The sequence below is a fragment of the Rattus norvegicus genome, chromosome 13 (genome assembly GCF_021556685.1).
Source record: "Rattus norvegicus strain SHRSP/BbbUtx chromosome 13, alternate assembly SHRSP_T2T, whole genome shotgun sequence".
Classification (NCBI taxonomy): domain Eukaryota; kingdom Metazoa; phylum Chordata; class Mammalia; order Rodentia; family Muridae; genus Rattus; species Rattus norvegicus.
In genome coordinates, this window is record NC_141546.1 from 86,606,532 (window position 1) to 86,630,081 (window position 23,550).

Sequence of the window (23,550 nt, forward strand, 5' to 3'; positions counted from 1 at the left end):
ATTTTCTATGCTCTTTTACTAAAAAAGTCACCTGCTTCTTCTGTGAACAGCTCTGGCTTATCAGAGAGGTTCACTGTAAATTCCATGAAATTCTGATGACCCAGAGAGGTAAGTTTGAATAAATAAATCTCTTGGCAACAAATACACTAAATACATGTGAGGAGGCTTTGATGCACTCTTGGAACCACAGAGTAGAAAGAGGATGAGAAAGCGAGTCGGCTCCTCACCTTGAGAATTAGAGAAAGCAGGAGGGACAAATGTGCATGGTGGCAGGGTGGAGATCTCGATCTGAGAGGCAGAGATTTACAGATTCAGGGAAGGGACTAGGACTCAAGACCTAATAGTCGGGCTTGTTACGTGGGATGGAATGGGGACTCCAAATGTAAACATGCACCATCCAAAGTCTCTGATCAGGATTTATAAATCTGAAATGATGCTTTGAGGGCATCGACTGCAGGAAGACATGCGTTTTGTCTTGCACGCCTTTCTTGTACAATTGTGAGTACTGTTGCTCTGCCCAGAGGGAAGGCAGGAAGGAGGCACTGGCAGAGAGCAGATCGAGGAGGTAACAGTCCTCAGGGCTCACAGATGGCTATGGTCCGGTCCGTGATCAGAGGCAGCTGGCAGGACAGGATGTGCCAGAAAACTGCTCGTGAAAATCTAGTAGGAAGGGGGCAGTGGAGCTAGGATGGGAAGGAGAAGAGGAACCCAGCAGGACAGGAAGAGGAAGTGAGATCTAGTCTCTTGATTTTTTTTTTTTTTTTTTGTGACCTTGTGTGGGTGTTTAAACACAATGCGCATGGTGTTCTCGGCAGCAGGCAGCCAGGGAATCTGTCAGCTCTGTCATGGATCCTACAAGATGTCGAAACAAAAACACGGAACAGAGTTAAATCTTCCAGAATGTAGCTGAGGTGTGTAAAATCAGTTTCATTTACAGTCATTACAATGATCTGAGTGGATGCTTGCTAGGGGACGATGACGCTGAACTCTGGTCATGTGCATGTGTATTTTAGGGGCTCTGGGGAGGCAGAAAAAACCTGAAGGGAACATGGACTTGTACAAGTTACTTGATCATTGAAACTTCAGTTGTTCAGTTAAACTTAGAACTTTGAAAGTCTGTATAATTTACAAAGCAGGCAATCAAGTACCCAGAAGTCATTGTGTGTGGTATATACGTGTGCGTGTTTGGTATATTAGTATGTCAAACTAAGAATATAAAAACTTGAGAATATGATGGTAACTGGCAAAGTCTTCTCTGGGTGAGGCTCAGAGGGAAGGCAAAACCTTTCTCAGGGGTCTGAGTGTGAAAGTTTACAGTGTCCAGAAACTGCACACACACACCCCCCCCACACACACCCACACACAAGAGGAAGCACTTTTATAGCTCTCTTGAGAAGTAACAACGGCAAAAGGACAGTTTCATGTTAAAAGCTTAGTCATGATGGTGAGGTGGGTGTGGTTTGCGTGTGGATTTATATTTCTGGAGCATGGTTCCCAGTGTGCTGAGAAGTGATTGGGTCAGCAGGAGGAAGAGGCTAGTGAGAGATTCTTAGGTTACATGAGGGAAACTATGCACAGAAGGGATCAAAGTACATCATCATGGACCTAGTATGGTGGCTTATACCTGTAATCCCAGCATGTGGGAAGCTGAGGCAGGAGGATCACTATGAGTTTGAGGCCTGCTGGGTTATATAATGAATTCTGGAATATATAGAATGAAACCCTTCCTCAAACAAAAACAAAAACAAAACAAAAACCCAAAAAACAAACAAAAAAACAACCCCCCCACAAAACCAACACAGAACCAAACAAAACCAACCAACAACAATGAAAAACCAGTGTGTCTCATGGGACCTCTGAGCTGTGCCTAACTCCTGAGTAGCTCTCTGGTGTCCTGTCTCTGATATGGTTGCGTATTCTCTTGCCACTGTGATACCATCCTGACATTCAAGGAGAACATAGACAGTAATGAGATCGCTAGAAAGGAAGCCATTGAGCATCCTCTTAGTGTGTGTGTCACGGTAACTAATTCTTAAAAACTGGCTAAATATATCTGAAAAGCCAGGTGGGTCCTTTTTGAAAGGCTCATCTTTAACTCCTGAATAATGGTTACTTTTGAGAGGCACACAAAAGGCTTAACCTTACCTGAAGAAAGGCTTTGGCCTTTCCCCTTGGCTCTCAGGAGCCAATGCCTAATGTCTTAGCCTTAGTGGCTAATCCTTGGAATCTTGCTGACTAAGAACATCTTCATTTATGGGACTTTGGACTATGGCAGTCTGTGCCAATGAAGCGATTTCCCGTGGACGACTTGGTCCCCTTAGCATCGGATCAGCCTCTGAAGGGGTCAGAGAGAAAGGGCAGCTCTGTTCATGGTGACTCTCTCCATATATGTGACCAAGTACAAAAAGTCTAGACACAAAGTTTGCGAGCTTTTCTGGTGGCAATACTCCATACATCTTGTCACATACAATTTCCAGGAGAAGTAAGTTTTTTCTTCCTTTTTTTTAAAATTCATTTTTTGTAATTTATTTTATATTTTAAATGACTTTTAAAATCAGTAACTTTAGTTATATTGTTACATCATAATTGTTACTGAAAGACATTTGGTTGAATTTGGTATCAGTCTGGGGACAATTTTGCACACATGTACAATGTACTATAACCATGTTTTGAGAATTAGGCTCTGTCGGCCTACCTCTCTGAGGACCAGAACTCTGTTCATTGGAATAGTCTGGACCTTGCACGATGTTCTTCCTCCCTCGACTCATTTTTGTCTGTAATTTAATTTGTGCTACGAATCATCTGGAAGTAGCTTTTAATGAATTTTTTGGGTTTTTCTACTGAGTTCACAAACTTCAAGGGAGGCTCGGGGCTCCCAAGTTTGCAAAGTGTCTTGGAGGTGGGTAGCCCTGGGAGGTGGGATTTCCTAGATCTGACTCTCTGTAAAGTAGCTAAGGCAGAGGAGGATAGAGCTTGAGGAACCTTGATCTCTTGGCTGCTGATTTTCAAAGCTCTTGATTAAGCCTCTATTTCAGACTTTCAGAGACCTGGGGGAATCTCGATCTGTCTGTCTGTCTGTCTGTCTGTCTGTCTGTTAGTTCATCCATTCATCTGTCCATCCATCCATCCGTCCATCCATCCATGAATGAAACACAGAACAGCCTCTGAGTTTACATGAATTTTGTCTGGTCTTGAATCTTTATAATAAAGTGGTCAAGTCTTAGAAGCTTCCCATCCAAGAACTTGTCATGAGGGGAGAGAACTATGATCGAAGAGCTTACCACTGTATCTCAGTGGGAATGAGAAGGCCTTCTTTAGGGAACTCATTCATCCCTTTACCAAATAATGTTGAACCACCTGGAAAAAAGCAGGCTCCAAGACTAAGGAGAGCATTAGGGCTGGACAGCCTCAGGGCGGGACAGGGCAGTATGTAGAAAGGAGTAGCAATTCTATGTACACAGTAGAACTTGTCAGGAGCAGAAGATAGAAAGATGCACATGGCGCTTCTTCCAATTCAGTGTCCAGGAGGTGGTAGGCTGTTTATGTTTGGAAGAAAGGATGGAGCTGGTCCTGGGGTCAGGGTTGGTGAAGCAGATTTTCCTTTCCAGAGACCATGTCTTGCGTATATTGCTTTACCAACCTGTTACTCAATATGTATTCCAAGATGGCTTCTGGCTCAAGGCAATGTCCTGCCTCCTCCTCCAGTGTAAGGCTGCTTTTACATTCATGGTTGTTCATTACTTGCTTCCAAAAGCTGAGCCTTGTCTTCTGCCTGTCATGTGAGGAAATGTAGTCTGTTGCATTACGTCTTGGACACTACCTCTCAAAGTCAAGGGTGCTGGTAGGCCCCTGTGCGGGAGCTCCAGGGGTTGAGGGCTCCGTCTTAGGATGAGATGTGGAAAAAGCTCTGTAGGCTGATGCTAAAGAAGCAGAACCTCACTGAAGTCTGCTTGGGTTGTTTAAGTACCACACCCCGGCTGGGTGTCGTCTACCTCTGTCTTTCATGGGTCTGAGAGCTAGACATGCCAAGATCAGGAGGCTTCATAGTCAGGTTCTGGGAAGGCTTCATGTTTTCTCAGTCATGGTAGAAAGAATGAGGGATGAACAGAATTTTTGGAGCCCGAGGGGGGGGGGTCTCCTGACCCTGCTTTTTAAACTAAGACCATTAATTCAATTCAGGAGAGCTCGGTTCTCAAGGCTTGATCACTTCCCCAAACACTCCACTTCCTAATACCACCATACCGTTGCTTAGATTTCAAGATATGAATGAGAAGGGTGGGGGACACTCAGATTCAGTTATTTACTGATCTTTTAAGATAATAATTAATAATAAAGAAACAAACAAATCAGAATATTTGATCCCAGCACTCGGAAGGCTTAGACAGACAGATCTCTGAGTTCGGGGCCAGCCTAGTCTACAGAGTGAACTCCAGGACAGGCAGAGCTGTAAAGTGACCCCATCTTGAAAACAACAACAACAACAACAACAACAACAACAACAACAACAACAACAACGAAAACCCAAAACCAAGAGTCTATTTGGGCTGGAGAGATGGCTCAGCAGTTAAGAGACTGCTGTTTCAGTCAATTCCCAGCACCCACATGGCAGCTGACAGCTGTCTGTAATTGCAGTTCCAGAAGATCTGATGCCCCCAACACAGACATAAATGCGGGCAGAACACCAAAGCACATGACGTAAAAGTAAACGAAGGAGATTGCCATACGAGGTAAGGGGTTTTACCAGGGCATTTTCACACCAGCGTGTCCCGGAGTGTTATATGCAAGCTCTCAAGGGTAGCTATTGATTTGGTCCTGAAAACTCTCTTGAAGGAAAGCCAAGTATTCACGTATCTGCTGGTCTTTAGGGGGGGAAACCCCCGTATATTTCTTTATTCATGTGTGTGTTCGTTTGGGTGTGTGGGGACGGCAGAGGTGGAGTCCATCCTCCCTCTTCATCATGTGGACTCTGGTGATCACGCTCCGGTCTTCAGGCTTGACGTTGAGTACCTTCGCCATCTTGCTTGCCCAACTGCTGTTGAGCCAGAGGACTTGGAAAGCAATTTTGTTGGTGCTACACAGGTTGCAAGGTAATGAGCTGGAGTTCAAGTCCAGGTCTTTGACTGCAAATTGATCGTCTAGTCCAGAGCGTCCGTGTTGCCTCCGCTGGCAGCCACCTGTCTCGTCAAGGTTTGGTTAGGCTAGAAATAGATCTAAGGATGGAAAGAAGGGATGGGCTTGGAGGAACCACAAGTATTTGTTGCTAAGGAGCAAAAAAGAGGAAGAAAGCAAGAGGCCTGGCCTCTGAATATGGCCTTGAAGTAAAGTGTTCTGGGGGAGCAGGGATGCTGGGTACCACTGACACTATCCCTCCTTGGAGTTCAAAGGGATCTTTGCTGCCTGCTGTTCTACAGGATGAATCCAGCTGTGGAAGCTAGGGAGTAACACAAATGATTTCACATCCTTTGGTGGAGGGCAGTGAAAGGAGGAACACAGTTTGCATACGCTGAACATTTGAAATCATAGACTTCCTGGGCTGATTAGATTATTTCCGAGCAAATCTCAATTTTATGTCTCTTCCTTAATTGCCCCATACCACTCTTCCCTTTCAACATTAGCTCCCACTTCCTCAGGGTCCTTCTTCTCAGCCCACCCTACCCCCAAGTTCCTTCAAATTTCTGTTTCCACGGTGTGTGTTGGTAAGGGGCCGTCTGGAATAATCGCCAGTGGTTTTTCTCCACACTGCTGGTGCCACTGAGGATTCAGCACCAGGCTGAGGAGGACCAAGGGCTGAGATTTTGCAGCTGGTTTTGTGAGTCACTATGCACTCTGAGAGAGCACCCACCCACTGGAGGCAGCTTAGCTTGTGGGAACCCAACTGGAGGGACTGAGGTTTTCTCAGTGGCCTTGTCAGTGTGCACAGCAGAAGTGAACAGCCTTGAGTTGAGGAAATTGTGGCTGGACAGGCAGGGAGGTAGTTCTGCTGTGTCCTGCTGGCTGTTAGCTGCAGAGTCTAGACATCAGAGCACCTGGAGGAGACAGGGGCCCCTTAGCCTGCTCTGTTCTGTGGGGATGTTGCAGCAAACTGTCCTGTTGTCACTCTTCCTGCTCCTCAGAGCTCATCAGGGCCAAGGTAAGGATCCTTGTGTTGATGTGGGGTGGGGCCTGGTATGGACTCATGGGGGCCTGAGTGTGTGAGGGAGATCAGAACTCAGAGCCTCCAATTGTGCCATCTACCTAGTCACCTGGGACACAGGGAGCAAGAGGAGAGACTAGAGAATGTGGTCCAGGCCCCTCAGGCCATTGTAAAGTGCTTGGAGTTTAGTCTGTGTGAAAAGTGTGGAGAGTCAGGGTGATGTGTGCCCTATGTTTCTCTGGAGCTGTGTGTACACTAGGTTTCTCTGGAGCTGTGTGTGCACTAGGCTTCCCTGGAGAGAAGTGGCCATTAGCTTTCCCTGGAGCGATGTGGGCATCAGCCTTCTTTCTTGCTCTAGGAGCACCAGCCATTCTTCATCCCGTCACAGTTTTGCCCAAACACCACCTTGTCACTGTCACTTTCCCCCACTGAATTCAGGTTTTTGGTTGTCCATTCTGAAGAAAAGGATGGGCTGGGAGTTGTGAGGAGTCCCTGGATGCTGTGGGTCTGGGTGAGGTAAGGTGTTGAAAAGAAGGAAGAACAGGCGGTGTCATAGGTCAGCCCCAGGGTTGCTGTACTTTGCGTGGGTTGTGTTGAGCCTTGCATTTCTCACGGACCAGTTTCTAATTGTCACTGTGCTGGAGGTGACCCAGGGAGGTCTGCACATAGACATACGTGACAGTGGGTTGCTTCCTGCATGACTTTGGGACAATTGTATGCTCACGTCCAGTCATCATCTATTGTCTTTTCCATGACCCTAGGCAATGTTCTCACTTCAACTCTCAGCTTAGTTTTCCCCGGATGTACGTGACATGGTATTGGCCTCCTGGCTTCTTTTGCTTGACATGTTCATGAGGTTTGTCTACGTTGATAGCTGTAGTTCATCTCTTTACTGGGAGCTGTGAGTCTCTGGATGCCTGTGTTGAGATAATACTATTTCATCCCAGCCTCAGGCCGTTCTTCGCTCATTCTGTTATCGACGCCCATTCGGACTATAACATGGTTCCTTCCACAATAATGCTTTCCTAACACGCCACAGTACACTTCCAAGGTCCAATCGTGGGAGCGTATGTTCTTAGCAGGTGTTGTCGAGTTCAGGAGTTTTTAGGAATGCTCGAGCTGTGTAGTACCCGGGATTTCAAGTTGCCTCAAGGCGACTGGCTTTTTGTTCTGAGGGCCTGTGAACAGGAAATTGCAATGGTGTGGAGTCCACAAAGCAAAAGGTCAAAGCCAAGCGTCCTGTGGCTTTATAACTTCTTTGATATTTTGCACAAAATCCCCATAGCAGAGCTACAGAGTTGAATTAATTAAACAGATTCATGGTGGCCTTACTATGTTATGAGAACTAGGTAAAATTTTGCAAGGAAACAGTTGAAGAGCTGGGGTCGATCTTTTTTTTTTTTTTTTTTTTTTTTTGAGATAGAATCTCACATATTCCAGGATAGCCTGAAAGACAGAACTTTGGTCATGGGAGGCAAGGGTCCGACTAACTAAACTATATCCCCAACCCTGGATTTCACCCATGAAAATCTTCTAGTCAGAGAAATAGGTGTGTACAATACCAACTCCAAGGGAAGGCAGAAGAGGCCCTGACAGTCATGGTACATTGAAAGGAATCAGAGGATGCTGGATTCTTCTAGGTGGAGACACAGGGGGACTGGCTTACTGTGGTAAGAGCTCAGAAAACCGAGTACAGAGAACCAATCCGGGCACAGAAAAGGCCTAAAGAGTTCGAGTGAGAGGCGTAGTAAGGTAGTTGCCTTGGAGAAAGCAAATACTTCAGTGGACTGGGGATAGGAAGGGACACAGCAGGGGCAGTTTTGACAGACAGGAACAGTCAGCTTGCCCGCGAGAAGGAGAGGTGGTGGTCAGTCAAGACAGGGCTAAGGAGGAAGTGGGTTGTGGCCTCTGCAAGGGACTCATTGTTTTGTGAGTTTGCTTTAGCTGGTCCTGTTCACTTCCTAGCATTGACCCAATCTCTCTTGTCCCTCCCCCAAACCTCGTTACCTATGCCCAACTGAGACAAAAAAAAAAAAAAAAAAACAAAAAAAACCCAAAAAACCCTCAACATCCTTTTGCAGGCTGGCAGGATTATACCCCCACTCCCACTCCCACTCCATCCCCACCCCCATCCCCCTTCTACACCTAGCCCCAGCCATCAGAGTCTTGCCCCTGGCCCTCTCTCGGGCACTCCCAGCTTCAGGGGAGCAGAGAGTCTAGGCTGGAGAAAGCTGAGCTGACTCTGATGTGGCAGCACAGGTGACCCCGCTGCTGAGTCAGAGGTCCCCTAGACCATTGTTTTCTCCTTGGTGCTCACCCCACCGAGCTATATTAGAGTTTATCAACTGTCCTCACTTCCCTAAGCTGCAGTACAATCTAGCAAACTGCCCCCATTCTTCTTCTATAGACTTAATATTTTACCTCATCCGTTCTTAACCACCGGAAAAGAGCCCCCAAGGCTCCTTGGCTGAGGCGTCCCTGACCACCAGAACTGGCTGCGGCCACTCCCTTCTGAAAGGCAACCCTGTGTAGGCGGTTCACCTCTCTCCCTTTCTTGCTCCGAGGGTGCAAGAACTTGTGAAGTTATTCTCCCTTTCTCTCGTTATCTTTTCACATTAGCATTTCTTTTTTACTCCCTTAAAATGTCTGCCTCCCTGGGATGGGAACGAGGGTTTTCTGTCCCTCACAGGTCCCGCCTTTCCTCTGTCTTTACACAGGCTCCAGCTGCTAGGTTCCTGCAAGAAGCTCAGCTCACCCCAACTCCTTTCTCCTTCCACTAGACTGTGGAGACCTGAAGGAGAAAAGCCCAGCAAAGAGCAGGCATAGATTCACAGCCTCTGAGCTCAGCCGAGTTCCTTTCTTCCTTCGAAAACATTAATTTATTCTTTGAGGATTTCATACAATATATATTATTATTATTATTATTTTTTTCCGGAGCTGGGGACCGAACCCAGGGCCTTGTGCTCGCTAGGCAAGCGCTCTACCACTGAGCTAAATCCCCAACCCCGCTATACAATATATTTTGATCATGTTCTTTCTTCTTTCCCAACTCCTGCCAGACTCTTCCATATTTGCCAACATCCCCACCTAACACACACACACACACACACACACACACACACACACAAAGTGTTGGTCAGCTACTCTTGAACATGGGTCCTATTCTGGAATGTGGTTAATATATCGTCTCCTGGTAGCTATAAATTGTGAATAGCTTCTTAGCTATTGGTGGGACCTGGGTCCACGCCCCTCTGGGAGTCCCCCACCCCAACGCGCACACGCCCTGGTCTGCAGTGTCTTTTTCTTTTCTTTCCTTTTTCGGAGCTGGGGACCGAACCCAGGGCCTTGCGCTTGCTAGGCAAGCGCTCTACCACTGAGCTAAATCCCCAACCTCTCCCTTCTTTAATTATATTTATTCCTAGGATTATTAATATTATTTTTTTTTGGATCTTTTTTTCGGAGCTGTGTACCGAACCCAGGGCCTTGCGCTTCCTAGGCAAGCGCTCTACAACTGAGCTAAATCCCCAACCCCCCTAGGATTATTTTTTGGTAGCTACTTAAAGTTTGCTTTTTTTTTTTTTGACAGAAGGGTGACTATTTTTTTCTTGATTCCACTTTCACGGGAAATTTTGTTTTAACCTTTCACCTCCAGGTTAGGCATATCCTTAGAGATAAAGTGTGTTTCCTTCCTTTGCGTGTTCTCATTCTCTGTCTCTCTCTCTCTCTCTTTGTATCCCTCTGTCTTTTTCTCTCTGTCTTCTTCTTTCCTTTCCCCCTTCCTTCCTTTTTCCTTCCTCCCTTCCTTCCTTTTTTCTTTTGTTTTTTCCTTCCTTCCTTCCTTCCTTCCTTCCTCCCTTCCTTCCTTCCTTCCTTCCTTCCTTCCTTCCTTCCTTCCTTCCTTTCTTCCTTCCTTTCTTTTTGAGACAAGATCTCATCTGTCTGAGGCTGGGCTGAAACTTGTTATGCACCCAAGGGCAACCTTGAATTCCTGATCCTCCGGCCACAACCTCCCGAGTCTTGGGATGCACATTTTATGTAGTGTTTGGGTGTAGGGGGCCAGTGAAGTCCTGACTGAGTCCAGTTCTGAGCCAGTGTGTATTGCTCGACATGAGCCATGTTGAAGACCCCTGAGAAACTGGCAGAGCCTTTGTTTACCCCGTGTCATGCTGTTTTGGTGAAGTCAGTCTGTGAGAGCTAACCTGGGCCATGCTTGAGTTTCACAGCTTCGAGGACCTACACGGCTTCAGGGATGCGTGAGGACCATGTCACAGCTGGAGGGGATGTGGGCTAAGACACACATCTGGCCCATCAGTGCCTAGGTCTTCATCGGATGCAGGGCCTGTCTGTGTGTGAGCTTTGTCCACAGGGGCAGTTTCCCCTCAGCTCTGGTTGTTCCTATGACAGGTCTGTCACTGAGCTCTAAGACAAGCCTACTACCTCCCCTCAGCTGTTGGAGTCTTATTTCCTGCCCTGCTACCTGAAGTTACAAGAGAGAGGTGGAGCATTCAGCCTCTCGTACTAATGTAGTTCTGGTAACTCAGTCTGTGGTGGGTATTGGCTTGGTGGTAGGAGTTGGGGGGCTCTGCAGCACATGGGTTTTACCACGTCAGGCCTGTTATGTGGTTTCAAGCCTAAAGCCGGAATTTAACTTATTCACTTTCACATGCTGGAGACATCATGCTTTACACTGGACTGATTGGAGTTGGGGCGCATGTGACATGGACAGTGGTTCCCTTCTGTATTTGTCTTTTGTTATAATTGGGCACTGTGGTCCCCACTGGATCTTCTTAGGTTTTATCAAGGTAATTTGGTGTGGGGAGAAGATACTGGATGATCTTACTTAGCTGCCATCTTGTTCTCCCTAGGTCTGCCTTTCTTTTTAATGTGCTACATTGTTTTTTTTTTTTTTTTGGTTCTTTTTTTTGGAGCTGGGGATCGAACCCAGGGCCTTGTGCTTCCCCAACCCCAATGTGCTACATTGTTAAGAACCATGCATGGGGCTGGAGAGATGGCTCAGTGCTTAAGAGCACTGCTCTCCCAGAGGTCCTGAGTTCAAATCCCAGCAACCACATGGTGGCTCACCATCTGTGATAGGATCTGTTGCCCTCTTCTGGTGTGTCTGAAGACAGCGACAGTGTATTTATAATAATAAATAAACCTTAAGAAAAAAAAAGAGCTCTTGCTCTTACTCATCTCTTGCCTTTACTCTTCTCTGCTCTGGTGCCCTCTTCCCTGTCCCTTCTCGCCCCATTCCTCCCCCTTCCCTCCATGTGCTCATGGCCAGCCTTTGTTCCTCCCCTCTTCTACTCTTCTTCTCTCATTAAATCTCTCCATGTGGAAAAAAAAAAGAACTATGTGTGTAACCATCTCTCTCTTTACCCTCTGACCCCTACTCCTCCCCACTGTAGTCTCGTTAACTCAAGATTGTCATTTTTGTTGTGTCCAGCCTCTGGATGGCACCCTGAAGTAGCCGTCTAAAGTCTACCACTATGTTATAGCCTAGTCTACCACCACCACATTCATTAAATCGCATCTTGATTCCTAGGGAGGGAAGTGCAGACATATACCTGTAAGGCACGGTTTTAGAATTTTGGTGGGCACTCTTGCAGAGACCATCAGGTTCCTAAAATAATAACAAACATTAACCATTAGTGAGCACCGCCCACAGTGCACTGTGCTAAGTGTTCTGAGAGGACTGTGAGTCTGGCTCTATTTTAGAGCACAAGGCCAGCTGTGAAGTCAGCATTGTTTTCACTGGGTCTGGCTGTTCAGGGTTCCTGGAAGCCACTGTTTGGCCATGTGTGCTTTCCTCAGTAGTCAGGGAGTCAGGCTTTCTTTTGCCTCTGTGACAAATACCCGGAGGAACAAATTTAAAATGGGGAAAATTTATATTCGGCCTATTGCAGAGTTTCTATTTGCCCTTTTCTTTTGAGATGAGGTCTCATGTAGCCCAGGCTGGCCTCTGATTTGCCATGTAGCTGAGGATGACCTTCAATTTCTGATTCTTCTGCCTCTACCTCCCGAGTGCTGAGAGTACTGTTGGGTGCCACCAAGTCCTGGTATTAAGAAGTGCTGAGGATTGAATCCAGGGCATGCTAGGGAACATCTCCAGCCTTATGTCAGAGGCCATAGTCAATGGTTGGCTTAATCCTGTGCCGTGAGACTATGATGAAGCAGTGTCATGGTGGGAGGATGTGACAAAGGTGCTCACCTTCTAGCAGCGGGGCAGCCGAGAGACACAGTCAAGAAAGGGAAAGATGTAGCCTTGGAAGATGTGTCCTTAGTGACCCACTGGCCAAGCCCCATCTTTGTGTAGTTGATTGATGAAGTCAGTGCCCATGAGCCAACCACCTCTCAATGATGTCATCAGCTGAGGACCAATCCTACAGCATATGAACATTTGGGGGGGGGGAGGAACTTGGCAGCCAAGTTACAATGGGGTGGGTCACGCCAGTAACGTGATGTTTCTAACATTGGTGGTTATGAAATCATCCTCTAGGAAAGCACGGGGAAACATGTCTGTCATTCCAGCTCAGTAAGGTAGTGAGCTCATGGCCAGCCTGGGCTACTTAGTGAAATCCTGTCTCAAAATCCCAAAGGAAGGGTCTGAGGAGATGGCTTAGTGGATAATAATAGCACTTGATCTGAAAGCAAGAAGAGCCGACTTCAAATCCCCAACACCCATTAAAAAGCCAGCCTAGATCAAACAAAGGTTTGGTGAGAGATCCTGTTTCCAAAAATAAGGCAGAGGTCCAGAAAGCTGGCTCAGTAGGTCAAAATACTTGCCTCGTAAGTCTAACAACCCGAGTTTGATCCCTGGAACACACACACACACACACACACACACACACACACACACACACAAATACTAGCACTCCTAAGGGGAAATGGGAGGCAGAGACAGGAGATTCACCTGGAAGCTCACAGGCTAGCCTGGAGTACACAGAGTAGGAGAAAGGAGAGGAGGAAGCCTGCCTCAAAAAGGTGGGAGGAGAAAAATCAATTTTTGAAAGTTCTCCTTTGGTTCCCAGACGTGTGCTAGAGCCTGAGTGTGCCCCCCTCCCCATACACATAATGTGGAGAGTGATAAAGACTCTTACCATCCGCCTCTGGTCTCCACATGCACAAGTGCCTGCACCTGCGCGCACACGCACACATATGCCACAGTAAATTATGTTAGAAGAAAAAGCTGAACCAAAATCTCTGTCTAATGCCAAATCAGTTGTTCATCATTTTGCTGTGTAGCTGGAGTTATTTACTTAAGTATTTTCTTTTTTAAATATATATAATCTATTTTTATTTTATGTTCATTGGTGTTTTGCCTGATATATGTCTGTGTGATGGTGTCGGATGCCCTGGAACTGGAGTTACAGACAGGCATGAGCCACCATGTGGTTGCTGTGAATTGAACCCAGGTCTTCTGGAAGAGCAGCCAGTGCTCTTAACCAGTGAGCCATCTCTCCAGCCACTACTTAAGTATCTTCTAACACAATTCCTTACTTATAGAAGTGAGGCTAAGATCTCCACGGGGTTCTTGGGAAGTTAAGTACTGGCAACACATTTGAAACTTGTCTGTCATATAGACTCAGGAGATTCTAGTTTGGGGCTGGAGGGATGGCTTAGCAGTTCAGAGAGCACACTGTTCTTCTAGACAACCTGAGTTCGGTGCCTAGCACTCTTGTAGGACAGCTCACAACTCTCTCTAAACACCAACTCTAACGAATATAGTGCCCTCTGCTGGCCGCCTGGGCATCGCCCTCACCTGTACAAACCAATACACAGACACACGTGCATCTACATATGTAAAAAATGAATCTTCAGAAGAGATTTTAGCTGCCATTGTTGGTCTGTGAGTTCCTTCCAACTAGAGGGTGGAGCCTGGGACGTGGAGAAACAGACGGGTCTCAGGGTTTCTCCTCATACTTGCTCCAGGTCCTTAGCCTAAGGAAGTGACGGGCAGCTGCCTGCACTGCTCAGGTCTCATACCCTTTCAGTTACCTGCAGACAAGGTTCTCTTTTCTAGATTGTGCAGATTCTTCTGAAGAAGTGCTTGGTGTCTCAGGAAAGCCTGTCCGGCTGCGGCCTTCCAACATACAAACAAAACATGTTTCTATTGAATGGAAGAAGAAGACAGGACATCAACAGACTCCCCAGATCGTGACTTGGGATACTACGGATAACAAAAACTTTAATATGTGTTGTAGTGATATCTATGGTTTTGAGTCTGAGAATTTTGCTCTTAGTATCAAGTCAGCTAAGCTAAATGACAGTGGTCACTACCTGCTGGAGATCACCAACCAAAGAGGAATAGTGTGCACTAAAAACTTCCAGATGCTTATATTTGGTGAGTTTTAAGCACTGTCTACTCTGTCCCTCTGATTCCTGTAGGATTTGCATTTCCAGAACTCTCTGACCAGAACCTCTGTTTCCAGATCCTGTTGAGACACCTCACCTGACTGTCCAGGGGACGCTCTGGGCTAACGGGACTTGTCAACTGTCTTTGTCCTGCTTTGTGCCCAAGGATGACAATGTAAGCTATGCTTTGTACAGAGGGAGCATGCTGATCTCGAATCAAAGGTATGGCACCCACTGGGAGAACCGGACTGATGCCAGCAGCCTGCACACATATACCTGCAATGTTAGCAACAAGGCCAGCTGGGCAAACCACACCCTGACCTCCCCGCAGAGCTGTCAGAGTGTCCCTTCGAGTAAGTGGGGGCACTTTGGCCCACAGCAGGGATCCTACAACCAGATTCACATGAGACCCAGGTATGAGGTCACATGGCCTTCTGGTCTAGTGCCTTGGGCCTTTCCTCAGAAGGTGCCTGGCCTCTCAGGGGCACAGGCCTGTCTTAGTCTGGGAGGACTTATCTCTTCTTCTTTTACTGGAAATAGTAGTTTCCTTCCTTGCAGGGATTCCTAGTTATTTAGTGATTGTTGTGATGCCCTGAACATTGTCCTCCTAACTGGAGATATTGGAGACCCAGTTTCTCCTGTCTTCCCTCGAGCTGGAGAGTTTCCTGGGAGGTAATAACCCTGTACCTTGTCCGTGGGGGCCGCAGGAAATGCCCAGGTACTTAGCAGAGTTCTGCATTTATTGCTCATCCTGAGTCACCTGAGTCAAGGTTGTACTGCTTTTTATTAGTTATTGGCATGGCAATTATAAGAAAACCAATCTAGTTCCAACCCAACCCAATGCACCTGTCTTACTTCACAGACATCGCCCTACTCAACCTACCAAACTTCCTCAATAGAATTCTACCCACCTAATCCACCTCACCAAACCCAACCCAACCTATTCAACCCAACCCAATCTACCCAGCCCTCTCAGCCCAATCCTACCCACCCAACCGTACCCAAACCTCAGAGTCTCTATCCTTAAATTTGTAGCAGAAAATGTGTATAGCTCCTTACTTTGGCCTTGGGTTTTTCTACCATGCTATATTTAGCTTCATGAAGTGTATTTTCTTATCCCGTGATCAGGTACATCTCCCCTTTCTCAGAGGAGAAAAACACTGAAAAAGCAGAAGGACTAAGTCCTCAGAAGCTTTCCCTGGAGCACCCTTAGGTTCTCACAGGACTGGACAGGACTGAAGTATTTCTGTGCCACATTCAGGCCTGGATTCTGGCTGCAGGTCTACCTTCAGTCACTTTAGGCATAAGGAAACTGGCATGGTGTGGGTGGAGCTGGCTAGAAAGAGCAGCCCCATCGCGTCAATGTCCTGAGTCACTACTCCACACCATGGCCTGTGCCTCTGAGCTTCCTTCCTTCGGTGGCAGATCCCCAAGTGAGTGTAGTTTCCAAGTTCTGAGCATTGCAGCCAGAGCAAAACACCCAGTTCTTAGCCGCCAGAAGCTTGGTGCTAAGAGAACCAGGAGTTCCTCCTGTAGGAATCCTGAGCTAGAATCCCTCTGTGGAATTAGAGACCTGAACAGGATTAACTCATAGTGTAGACACTGAAGGAGAAGACAAAAGTAGTAAGCTCACATTATAAAGAATCTCCCTGCCAATACATTTGCTTAAAAACAGTAAGTTACACAAAGGAGAATGCTGTGCAAGTGCCACCTTCCCCAGGAAGTTCAAAGGAGATGACTGTGTCCTCTCACAGCTGCCCATTAGGCTCCTTCCCCACACCTTGCCTCTGCTGGGAGGTTGAGAGAAGATGGCCCTGGCTGATATGGTAGTTGCTCTCTCTGCCTTATCAGAAAAAGCACACTTCTGCCAGACGGGCAAGGTGACTGGTTAACAACTGCCGCGGAAAAGCATCTCTGGCCCATCTCAAGATACCTAAAAATATCTTTTCATTGGAAATGCCCCCAAAGAACTCAACTCGCAGTTTCTGTCTCTGTAAGATGTGTTTAATTATTCCAAGTTTCCGGGACATAAAAGAGATTTGCAGGTGAAAGCGCGTGTAAAGATGTCATGTTATAGTGAGAACTGTGAAGAATCTCTGCTCAGAACCAGGACCAGTTCCCATCGTGCATTTGCCAAAACGCGTTCCACTCTATTATTTAAGAACCTTTCCTTAAGAGGTGGGCCAGCAAAACTAAGTTCTTCCTGGGTAGCGAATGATCAAACAGGAGCAAGGGAAGGCGTAGTAACGGGAACACTGGTTTAGGGGCCTCGGTCATCATTGCTTATTATTTCTGTAGTTCTTGGATCCCAGGTAGATTAATTCATTTCTATGAGTTTCTCTGTTAGGCAAATGAGAGTAATAATCAGAGATCAAACGAGAGTAAGATCAAACGAGATAATGTTTATGAAAAACTCATTAGTGGACACCCGTGATACACAATTCTTTGCGGTTCTTCTATTCCTCCTCCTCCTCCTCCTCTTCCTCCTCCTCCTCCTCCTCCTCCTCCTCTTCCTCTGCCTCTGCCTCCTTCTTCTCCTCTTCCTCTTCCTCCTCCTCCTCCTCTTCCTCCTCCTCTTCCTCTTCCTCTTCCTCCTCATATTCCTCTTCCTCCTCATCTTCCTCCTCATCTTCCTCTTCTTCCTCATCAACTTCCTCCTCCTCCTCCTCTTCATCTTCCTCATCTTCCTCTTCCCCCTCATCTTCCTCCTCCTCCTCCTCTTCCTCCTCGTCTTCCTCTTCCCCCTCATCTTCTTCCTCCTCCTCTTCCTCTTCCTCCTCTTCCTCTTCCTCCTCATCTTCCTCCTCCTTCTCCTCCTTCTTCTCCTCACCCTCCTCTTCCTCCTCATCTTCTTCTTCCTCCTCCTTCTCCTCCTCCTCCTCTTTTTCTTCTTCTTCTTCTTCTTCTTCTTCTTCTTCTTCTTCTTCTTCTTCTTCTTCTTCTTCTTCTTTCCTCTTCTTCTTTTGTTTGTTTGTTTTGTTTTTGTTTGGAGGTAGTTTTATTTGACATCAAGCAGGTTAGTCCTCATCCACATTGATCGTCTGTAGATTTTTGGTTCTTTTTTTTTTTTTTTTTCGGAGCTGGGGACCGAACCCAGGGCCTTGCGCTTCCTAGGCAAGCGCTCTACCGCTGAGCTAAATCCCCAACCCCGTCTGTAGATTTTGAATGTGGTAACAGTCATGTAAGTGACCAGTGTGTAGAGCTTGTTTGCTGAATCCTCGTCCTCATAACGCTTTCTGGACAAAGGTACTCGGATATGGTACAGAACATTCCTTATTCCCTTGGCCCAGATGGCTTTATTGAGCCTGGTGTCAATGCGCACATCTGGAGTCCCCATTTCCTTCATGGCAAATTTCCGAATTTCTTTGAAAGCCCTGAAGCTTTCCTGAAGCCCACTCCATGGATGCGCTTGTGAATGTTGATGGTGTATTTCCGGGTCAACACCTCGTCAATGGCAGAACGGCCCTTCTTCTTCTTGCCACCCTTCTTTGCGGGAGCCATTCTGTTGGGCCCAAGTTGGAAAGGTTGCCGTTCTCTTCTTGTTGGTTGCATTACCGATCAGCATCCACGGGTGACACAGGAGGTGAATGTAGAAGTTCAAATGAGGAAGAACCAGGAAGGAAAAATGGAAGGCTTGTAGCAGTGGGTCTGTGGTGAATGTTTGCTGCGTTAGAACAGTAGGTTGATGAAATAGTTGCGGTACAAGATGTTTTACAGGTTCCAGATCATGTAATTAGCTCTCAGAAGCAGGAAACATTATCTCCTTTTTTCAGGTGAGGTGAGTAAACAGTGCCAGTCTTCTGGAATTTATAAGCTGGACCAGTCCATCACCCAATTGAGGAGGATCGATAAGGGTGATGGACCCCTAAGATGTGAGGAGACAGGCCGCATGAGAGAGATAGTTCAATCCCTTGGGATAGTTCCTGAAGCTAATGAAGGGGCAGTGGGCGCTCAGTCTTCTCACCTTCTGTGTCCCTCAGAATTCAATTATCTGCCCTTTGTGGTATCCATCGGTATCCTCGTCAAATTTTTTCATGGGGCCATCGATTGCTTCTGTGTGTGGAATAGGAAGAGAAAGCAGTCACGTAAGTAGACGGCTCCTGAAGGGATACTGTTGCTTGGGGTATCAGGTGTAGTGAGTTGACCCTGAGTCCATGGGCTATACGCTATACACAGCATCTTCTTTTCCTGGGAAAGGTGTTGGGATACGTGTGAATACAGGTTGGGGAGGGCAACCAAAGTACAACCTCCCGTTCACAGTATCTGTGGTGGCTTGAGAATATTTACAGCATGGTCCCCAATAATGCTGAGTTATCTAGGGCACTGGGTTTGGCTGGTGACTTCCTAGCTTGGTAGAGTATATATGTCATGGCCAATGGCTCTATTGTGTTCTTTATGTATTCTGGCAAGAGCATTAACCTGCCTAATTTCTAGAGCCATTTTAAAGATCGTGAACATTTTTGGTGGAGGTGTGACTTGTGAAGTGGAATCCTGGACAGGAAACCTTCTGAAGGTTTCTGAAGTTCTAGTCTTTATTTTCTTCCTCACACAGAGTCCATCGCTAAGGAATCTTTGACCATACATGAATACGTCAAGAACGCACAAGTCAGCAGGGACCAACGAGGACATTTTAGGGCCTCTGGATCTTCCTCAGATGTTCGGGGAGATGAGAGGGGACAAAGAGAATCGGACAGACGTCTTTTCCAGGTGATCTTTAGATATCTTCCATCTCTTTTCTCCACCAGTTTCCTGGCTCTGTCCAAAGAGGAAAAGGAGAAAAGAAACAGAGCAGAGAAAATGGAAATGAGGCAGAAGGGGCATCATGGTGCTGTACTTAATCTGCCCAGGGGTAGAACTCAGTAGAAATCAATAGCAAAGGACAGAATGTGTCTACTACTGTCTTCCCAGATGGCAGAGTAGGCTGGAAGGAAGCTCTTGGTCTCTCAGAACACTAGGACACAAGAGGATGGGCCCTGGTGCTCCATTATCCGCTCCAAATCCCTGGTGCTCCATCACCTGTACCATCTCCCTGGTGCTCCATCACCTCCTCCATCTCCCTGGTGCTCCATCATCTGCTCCATCTCCCTGGTGCTCCATCACCTGCTCCATCTCCCTGGTGCTCCATCACCTGCTCCATCTCCCTGGTGCTCCATCACCTGCTCCATCTCCCTGGTGCTCCATCACCTGCTCCATCTCCCTGGTGCTCCATCACCTGCTCCATCTCCCTGGTGCTCCATCACCTGCTCCATCTCCCTGGTGCTCCATCACCTGTACCATCTCCCTGGTGCTCCATCACCTGTACCATCTCCCTGGTGCTCCATCTCTCTAGTGCTCCATCTCCCTGGTGCTCCATCACCTGTACCATCTCCCTGGTGCTCCATCACCTCCTCCATCTCCCTGGTCCTCCATCACCTGCTCCATCTCCCTGGTCCTCCATCACCTGCTCCATCTCCCTGGTCCTCCATCACCTGTACCATCTCCCTGGTCCTCCATCACCTGCTCCATCTCCCTGGTGCTCCATCACCTGCTCCATCTCCCTGGTGCTCCATCACCTGTACCATCTCCCTGATGCTCCATCACCTCCTCCATCTCCCTGGTCCTACATCACCTGCTCCATCTCCCTGGTCCTCCATCACCTGCTCCATCTCTCTAGTGCTCCATCACCTGCTCCATCTCTCTAGTGCTCCATCACCTGCTCCATCTCCCTGGTGCTCCATCACCTACTCCATCTCCCTGGTGCTCCATCACCTGCTCCGTCTCCCTGGTGCTCCTCACCTGCTCCATTTCCCTGGTCCTCCATCACCTGCTCCATCTCCCTGGTGCTCCATCACCTGCTCCATCTCCCTGGTGCTCCATCACCTGCTCCAACTCCCTGGTGCTCCATCACCTGCTCCAACTCCCTGGTGCTCCATCACCTGCTCCAACTCCCTGGTGCTCCATCACCTTCTCCAACTCCCTGGTGCTCCATCACCTGCTCCAACTCCCTGGTGCTCCATCACCTGCTCCAACTCCTTGGTGCTCCATCACGTGTACCATCTCCCTGGTGCTCCATCACCTGCTCCATCTCCCTGGTGCTCCATCACCTGCTCCATCTCCCTGGTCCTTCATCACTTGCTCCATCTCCCTCGTGCTCCATCACCTGCTCCATCTCCCTGGTCCTCCATCACTTGCTCCATCTCCCTGGTACTCCATCACCTGCTCCATCTCCCTGGTGCTCCATCACCTGTATCATCTCCCTGGTCCTCCATCACCTGCTCCGTCTCCCTGGTGCTCCATCACCTGCTCCGTCTCCCTGGTGCTCCATCACCTGCTCCGTCTCCCTGGTGCTCCGTCTCCCTGGTGCTCCATTCCCTGCGCCATCTCTCCTGCCCCCGTGTCTTTCCATCATTTCCTGAGCATCACTGCTACTTTCCCTCAGTGGAATGGATCCCTTCCTCCTAGGTGCTGTTTCATGCTTGTGCACAGGGTTGTCTTAGTGCCATAGCATGGCTGTTGCATTGTTTACATGGCTCCTTTGACAGTTCCAGGAAACTTTTATGAGGTTGTACTTGTTAAGCCAATATTTTCTCTATGTATTTACATAGTTCCATAATTTCTAACAAAAGAGATTGAATTACATCTGGGTCTAAGACCAGTGTTCCAATGAAATGCATACTCCCTGTAACACTAGACTTAGCACTTTCCCATCTCTAATGAGGGTTTAGGTTCATCTGGTGGCATATTGCAACTTGTGACTCATCCTGCACACTACAGTTCATCAACAGGTCTTAGGTTTCATGAAGAGTGAAGCAAGTTGCTAGATTGGAAAGAAGAACTTCCTGCAAGCTGAAGACAGCTCAAGACATGGATCTGTTACTACTTAGATTCAACTGATTTCTACCTCAGCTTTGTATCCAGTAAAAAACGTTCCCTTTCATCTTCTGATAACTGATCTTCAGCTGTAGTTTAGACTTTCTACCTAAACATTCTCTCACCTGGAGAAAAGAACGTCTTTCTCCTCGTGTTTCATCTCTCTGAACCTCAGTATTCACACCAAACATTTACAACAAGCTCTACCTAAGGGAAGGCTGAGGAGTGAGCGATGCAGAGCAAGAAGTGAAAGCACTCACTGATAAGTGGAGCCCAGAAGCTCAGAAAAACCACGATACAACTCACAGACCATCTGAAGCTTAAGAGGAAGGAAGACCAAAGTGTGAAAATGCTTCAGTCCTTCTTAGAAGGGAGAACAAAATAATCATGGGAGATAGAGGGAGGGAGAGATGTGGGAAGGAGAGAGGAGTGGGAAGGATAAAGGGGGGGGGACCAGATATGGGAAGAGGCAGGAGAGAAGTACAGATGGCCAGGAAAGTGTACAGTGGGGAATGGGGAATGGGGATAGCCACTAGAAAGTCCCAGATGTCAGGGAAGCAAGAGGTTCCCAGGACCCAACAGGGATGACATTAGCCAAAATACCCAACAAAGGGAAGCTGTAGGGAACACCTCCAGTACATAGATACGACCCCTGGTTGAGAGATAGGGCCACCTACCCATCTCAAGAATTTTAACCCAGAATTTTTCCTATCTAAAGGAAATGCAGAGACAGAAAATGGAGCAGAGACTGAAGGAAAGGCCATTCAGAGACATCCCCACCTAGGGATCCATCCCATCTGCACACACCAAACCTAGACACTATTGCTGATGCCAAGAAGTGCTTGCTGACAGGAGCCTGGTATAGCTGTCCCCTGAGAGGCTCTGCCAGCACCTGACCAATACAGATGCAGATACTCATAGTCAACCATTGGACTGAGTCTGGGGACCCTAGTGGAAGAGTTAGGGAAGGACTGAAGGAGCTGAAGGGGACTGCAGCCCCATAGGAAGAACAACAATATTAACTAAGCTGACCACCCAGAGCTCCCAGGGACTAAACCACCAACTAAAGAGTAGACATGGAGGGACCCATGGCTCCAGCTACATATGTAGCAGAGGATGGCCTTATCTGGCATCAATGGGAGGGGAAGCCCTTGGTTCTGTGGAGGCTTGATACCTCAGCATAAGGGGATGCTAGAGTGGTGAGGTGGGAATGGGTGTATGTGTTACGGAGCACCCTCATAGAGGCAAAGGGGAGAGGGAATAGGATGGGGCATTTGAGGAGGGGTAATCTGGAAGGGGGGGAATACTTGAAATGTAAATAAATAAAATAACCAATAAAAAATGAAAAAATTATTTATTTTATATCTGTTAGTACACTGCTGCTCTCTTCAGACACATCAGAAGAGGGCATTGGATCCCATTACAGATGGTTGCGAACCATCATATGGTTGCTGGGATTTGAACTCAGGACCTCTGGAAGAGCAGTCAGTGCTCTTAACTACTGAGCCATTTCTCCAGCCCTCACTGCTGTTTCTTAACTACCTAGTTCTCCGAATAAACACACAGAGACATTTTAATATTTCAGAGCTTAGGCCTTAGCTGGGCAGATGCTCAACTGGCTTATCTAAGTTAACCTGATCACCTAGCCACACCCAGCCATGTGGCTAGCTACAGTTTTCAGGCCTGTAGTCATGTCCATCTTCTCTCATCTCTCCTGGTGAAAACTCTTTCTTCTTCCCAGAGTTCCTTTTTCCCTCCCAGGAAGTCTAGACTTTCATTTCCTGCCCAGCTAATTGGCCATCATATTTTTATAAAGCCAATCAGAGAATGCCTTAGGTAGGTGAAGGACAGAGACACAGCTTAATGCAGCATACTCCACCAGACTACTACTACTAATAAAGGAAGGTGACCTCGAAAACATAATTTCTATGTTCTATCTGTGATGTCAGAGCAGCTGAAAAAAGCTAAAACTAAAATATGGTCAACAAATGTGTACAGTATACATATTGCTCACAAGTGATACCAAGAGATAGCAGTTGTATGAAAGAGTTTAGGAAATACTGTGTTGCAGTAAATCTCTAACCCCAATAAACTCATGTAAAAATGCAAAACTCAGTTATAATAGTTATGAGCTGCATTCCTAGATTGGGCAGATTCACCACTATTCGCTATTCGCTATTCGCTATCCGCTATTCGCTATTCGCTATCCGCTA

The 23,550-nt window shown here is 47.2% G+C and overlaps 1 protein-coding gene across 6 annotated transcripts; it reads left to right on the top strand.

Annotated features, from left to right (window-relative positions):
• The first annotated feature begins 698 nt into the window (after positions 1-698).
• Cd244l1 (CD244 molecule like 1) lies at positions 699-22,690 on the top strand. Of its 6 annotated transcripts, none has more exons than XM_087581554.1 (6): positions 699-911; positions 14,157-14,477; positions 14,566-14,841; positions 18,469-18,573; positions 19,041-19,195; positions 21,242-22,690. In XM_087581554.1, exons 2-6 carry the CDS (start codon positions 14,327-14,329, stop codon positions 21,257-21,259), a joined length of 705 nt encoding a protein of 234 aa, XP_087437680.1. In that variant the 5' UTR covers positions 699-911; positions 14,157-14,326; the 3' UTR covers positions 21,260-22,690. The 6 variants fall into 6 exon arrangements, 3 of the variants coding, with proteins under 3 accessions (XP_087437680.1, XP_087437681.1, NP_071595.2); XR_015635374.1 differs by lacking the exon at positions 699-911 and adding an exon at positions 5,922-6,130 and having other exon boundaries at positions 14,566-14,902; XR_015635375.1 differs by lacking the exon at positions 699-911 and adding an exon at positions 5,922-6,130 and having other exon boundaries at positions 14,566-14,710.
• Positions 22,691-23,550: the final 860 nt, after the last annotated feature.

Excerpts from the sequence above, each read along its gene's own strand:
- Cd244l1 (NM_022259.2), top strand. The coding sequence starts at position 6,070 with ATGTTGCAGCAAACTGTCCTGTTGTCACTCTTCCTGCTCCTCAGAGCT. Across the intron at positions 14,478-14,565 it reads CTTCCAGATGCTTATATTTG|ATCCTGTTGAGACACCTCAC; the intron begins GTGAGTTTTAAG and ends CTCTGTTTCCAG. Across the intron at positions 18,574-19,040 it reads TAGGAAGAGAAAGCAGTCAC|AGTCCATCGCTAAGGAATCT; the intron begins GTAAGTAGACGG and ends TTCCTCACACAG.